This window comes from Penaeus chinensis, chromosome 23 (genome assembly GCF_019202785.1).
Source record: "Penaeus chinensis breed Huanghai No. 1 chromosome 23, ASM1920278v2, whole genome shotgun sequence".
NCBI classification, from domain to species: domain Eukaryota; kingdom Metazoa; phylum Arthropoda; class Malacostraca; order Decapoda; family Penaeidae; genus Penaeus; species Penaeus chinensis.
Genome location: NC_061841.1, coordinates 5,188,552 through 5,193,551, shown reverse-complemented (window position 1 = coordinate 5,193,551; position 5,000 = coordinate 5,188,552). Strand labels below are relative to the sequence as shown.

General features: G+C 34.6%; 1 protein-coding gene across 1 annotated transcript in view; it reads right to left on the bottom strand.

Moving 5' to 3' along the window:
- Positions 1-430: 430 nt before the first annotated feature.
- The window catches only part of LOC125037307 (synaptogyrin-like), a 14,130-nt gene continuing 9,560 nt past the window's right edge, over positions 431-5,000 (bottom strand). The window contains exon 5 of the mRNA XM_047630381.1: positions 431-4,636. Within this exon, the coding sequence (XP_047486337.1) occupies positions 4,611-4,636 (26 nt within the window). The 3' untranslated portion in view covers positions 431-4,610. The remainder of the gene's footprint in view (positions 4,637-5,000) is intronic.

The window sequence follows — 5,000 nt, the reverse complement described above, 5'->3', positions numbered from 1 at the left end:
ATTTTTACATCTATCTAACCTTTACAAAAAAGAAAATCCACATCATTCAATTAGATTAAGATCAGAGGAGTAAAAATACCCAGGCAGGAGAGTTGTCACAAATCTGAAAACAAGGAAAATACAATCCTGGCTGATTTATTAGTATTGGAAGGGGCTTGCATGAGTGATTTAATGCAGTTTGGGAGTGCAGGGCTCCTCATGTTCTTCCCAGGGGACTGAATTGCAGGGCCGATACAGTCTGGGCATCAACTGGTTAACATACATTGTCTCAAAAAACAATTTGTTGAGCAACAGCATATACTGAGCAAATTTTTTGAGCTGCGTAGTTAGAATGGTTACTAAGGCAAATGCCAGAATTTAAAATTCTAGTAATTCAATAATGTTATATTTCTGTTATTTTAAAAGAAGGGTATAATAAGAAGAAAAACAGTTTTCAAGCACTTTGTTTTTATTGTGTGCATTACATTACATTCCAATAAAGAAGAAAAGAAAAGCAAGATTCCAAACAAAAAACTAATACTTTTACAGTACAGAACACCGGGTAACGGGAAGAAAAAAGACTGAGGGAAGATGGCCGATGAACCCCCAACCAGTGTGGAGGTTCTAAGTGTAACAGTTCGTTGAAAGACACCGATCCAGAGCTAATCTTGGCATAATTTTCTTGGAAAAGAAGTGAATGAATGACAAGAGTGCATGCCCTGTTTTGATTTTTCCAATTCATATTACACATTTACAAAAAAAGTCAGTAATACTGCTGTTTTTGAAATGACAATGACAACCTGTACTCGTAACATAAAACCTATTTTCTTTAAAAATCCCTTTTTTTCTTGGCCACCCAATAACCTATAACTAAAAAGATAAAAAGAACATAAATTAATGTACTTGTGAAATAACACAAAAATCCTACAGACTTAATGTACATTCAAAGGGAAAACAACAAACCATTTCCCAAACATATCTGGAATGTATCGTACTTAACAATGAAATGGAAGTGTCAGGTATCAAGGAATGCCTCTATGTAAAAACAAATACATGACTAGCTTTCATGCAAAACAACATTTCCAACATTCCGTGACAGTTTTATATACAAACAACTTACGACAAGTCCCCAAGCGTGAAATTTTGTTAGGAAAGTTCAAATACTGTATTTGTCAGACATTCCTTAAATACTGATACACTACTTGTAAAGGCTTCCAAACATTCTCATTCTATCCTGGCAACAATATCTACAGCACTGAATTTCACTATACATTTAATTGTCGGCAATCGCTTGTGCAGTCAATTAGCCCCAAGCAAAAACCTATTGTACATACTCGTACCGAATGCAGGCGAGGTCTCATACCACTGCAGTGATGAGAGGAAATGGTTTCACAGTTTAACGGTACTGTTTGTCGTATGTTTGAGGTTTTGCATCTTGGGTCACCAGTGAAACAGCTTTGCAGAAGCATTACTTTTTCTTCCTGTTTTTTTATTTTTTTTTATTTTTTTTCTTCTTCTTTTTACAACAACACAACACGAGTTGACCACGTTCTAGCAATTTTGACATTACTGCACTTGCGACTACTGACGCTCCAATAATCTTACGTACATTTATACACCAATAACTAGATGAATATGATTACAGAAGGTGAACTGGGCTATTCGGCCATTTTTCACATAGTCACAACAGTTACACAAAAAACAAACTAGGTTTGCCAACCAAATCATCTTGACCCCTGTTGGTTGAAGGTGAGACATGGACCATCATCTGTGATTATTTTTTTTTCCCATTTCTTATGAATATATATCTTTAAAATTTCCAGAGGATCAGTACTGGTGAAGGTAATAGGAAATTCAGTCGAGATAATTGAGAAAATATTTGTTTAGTAAAGTGCTGCCAAATCTTGCTTCTTCTTTAATTTTTTTGTTCTTACATAGTTTCTCTTGTGGAATCTAAGGAATACTTTTTTTCCAGATAGAAAGAAAGAAAGAAAGAAAAAAAAAAGTGATAGATAATAACAAGTCAAATTTTGTTTTTGTTTCATAGAGCTCAATCATTGTTTCTTCTGATCTTCATACAATAACATGATATGTGGAAGTATATATCTTATTTCTTTTGAATGAAGAAAAATATCCTGTGGAAGATCTGCTTTGAAGAGCAGGACAAAAATAATGGCTTTGTGGTTCAAAATATATAAATATATCCACATTTCATTCACTCTGCTTGGGGAAAATATATTAACAATAATTATTTGTTTTCTCTATTATCACATTATGAAACTATATACATAAAATAGACTGGAAAATAGATATAAGGTCATTAAACCACCAAATCTCCACTGGCCATGTTACTGGTGTCAGGGTTGCCAGATTATCCATTTACAATAATTAATCTATGTACATGCTCTAACAAAAAATCCTAGTCACATAAAATAAGCAAAAAAGAAAAAATATATATATCTATATAGTCTTACATCATTTTAATTATTGCTTTTTCATTTTGTGCAGCCAATTTAGCTTTCGTTATATTCTATATATTTTTTTATGTCATGGTTCAGTGAAATTGCGAAGATTAGCTTTGCCTGGGCTGTAATAATGGCCCACCTATACTGTAATGTAGACTGAAATTACTTACATTTACATAGTAAAGCTACGTAAATCAATAATTATATTTTCACTTGCATGTCTGCAAACATACACTTATGTTATATGTTCAGGCATTTTATACAAAGGAAGTGAGGAAGAACAGTGTGTCTCTGGGTGTGTGGCTGCATATGCATGTGAGTGATTCCTTGCATTCACAACAGACCTAACAGAAAAAAAGTGTTAGGTAAATGGCCAAATGGTACTCTGAACAAATAGATTAAGTGAGATTATATATATATATATATATATATATATATATATATATATATATATATATATTCCATTAGTTTAACATGTCAGCTGTTAGGTGTCAAGTGAACACAGTGTAAGTAGGTGTGTATGCATGTATGAGTATGCATATGTACAGTATATGTAACTATGTGCCTGTGTCGACATGTCTAGTTTTTAGCCTGTCTAACAACAATTAGCGAGATTCATACTGAGTAAATTAGTGAATTGCTTAAAAAAGTAAAAGACTGAGTATATTCTTTTATCACAAAGATATTTTCTAAAAGTTATTGCAGAAAAAAAAAGAAAGAAAAATAAAATTCTTAGTCAAGTCTCAGGAATGCCCTTATAATATTGCACAAAAATTAGATAAAACTGCCTGATATGGCCATATAAGCTTATAATCAAACCTTCCTTAAATCTGGTGCCCATGCAAAATGCCTCGACACCAGGACAATTACTCTTTGGTGATTGAGAAAGGGATAAATGAGAAATCATGAACCTAGCTTCACTCTGGCAACCCCGACTAATCTGTGATGGCGTAGCTTGCCTTTACATGATGAACCCACTTCCAGTATCGACATCTGTACATTACATATATTCTGGACTCCACTGCAATACAGCTTTTAAATTTCATGTCGTGTTTCTTCCTTTTTAATCTTACTGACAGGAATATTGTTATTGCAAGTTATTGGCACATGTTCAAGAGGGGAAGGGAAGGGTGTAAACAGTCTGGGAGTTGAAGTTTGTTTAACAAGGATCATTTGATGGAACAACGGCAATGTGAAATCTGAGCACAACATTCTCAGGCAACCCTTGGGGAGAAAGAGCGCATTCCCCCATGGGGGGAACACAATTGTTATCATGGCTCTGAAGCAGATTTAAGAAGCAATCTGTCTGTTATCTTTATCTGAATGTGAACTTAGATTTTAAAAATATATTCATCGAAGTAAAAATGAATGTGTTACAGATAGGGAATATTGATGTTTGTTGACTATATCCCAAGTACCATAGAATGAACTGAGGGACCTATAGGTTGCCTAACATCATCTACATTCTAAGACAGACGCATGGTACTCTCAATTTATCAGGACATAGAAAACACTTTGCAATTGCTTTAAGGGTAAAATGTGTCATCAATATTTACAAGAAATAAACAAAGGATTCCTAGTCTACCTGTAATGAAATACTTGAACGTTAAGGATATCAATGCTGAAAAATTGATTAAACCATGAGGTAGCTAAAGCATCCTCTGACAATTTTTGTAACTGAAAATGTGATTAACCTTATTAAAAAAATAATAAATAATAAATATGTATATATTAATTTTCTTGCTTAATCTTCTATACCAGTACCAGGGGCCCTTCTTGTGAAAGTTGTGTCTTGGAAGGTAGGTGAACTGTCCTCTATTGTCATTTGTTTAAGTTTCATTACTATCATTATCATTATTATTTATCTTTTACGCTTGCTCCTCCCCCAGGCCTTCAAAAAATCTCCTTAAAAATTATATTTTACTTCTAGGACTCTTCATTGACGTCAGCACTGTGTAGACAATTCTTTTCTGCCTTTCGATGTTCCCTGGATGACCCAGCCCCCCTAAGGTATGCTGCTACCAGGAGACCTGAAATACTTGGGTTGCTTGCGGCATGAGGGGAGGGGGAGGGGGAGAGTGACGGTGCTATCCAGCAGAGCGGTGCCGACTAGTGTGTAGACTGACTAGCTGCGCCACAAAGAAAGTGCGCACGCACCTTGGTGGCCTAGTATGGAGGTGCCTGCTGCATACCTGTGTACAAGGAGGAGATGTTAAGCTGAATGCACAACTATGCTAGCAATACTGGCAATACATATTCAAGCCTACTTAGCCTGGTGGTTATCTGCTTTATCTTACATTAGAAAATGAGTTTCTATTTGTACAAGTCCTCTTTGGTCTCAAGTGATGAAGACAATTGTGAAATTGCTTAACAATAGTAGTGATGATGAATATCCTATTATAATAACCAACAACATTAATGAATGACTATGAAAGGACTAATTACCTATCTATACTTACTATTTCAAAAGGAGAAATTGGTGAAGGATAGAATGGTTGCTATAAAAAATATCCAACAAAAATAATGTCTACACTCCATTTATTCTTTTAAATCAAG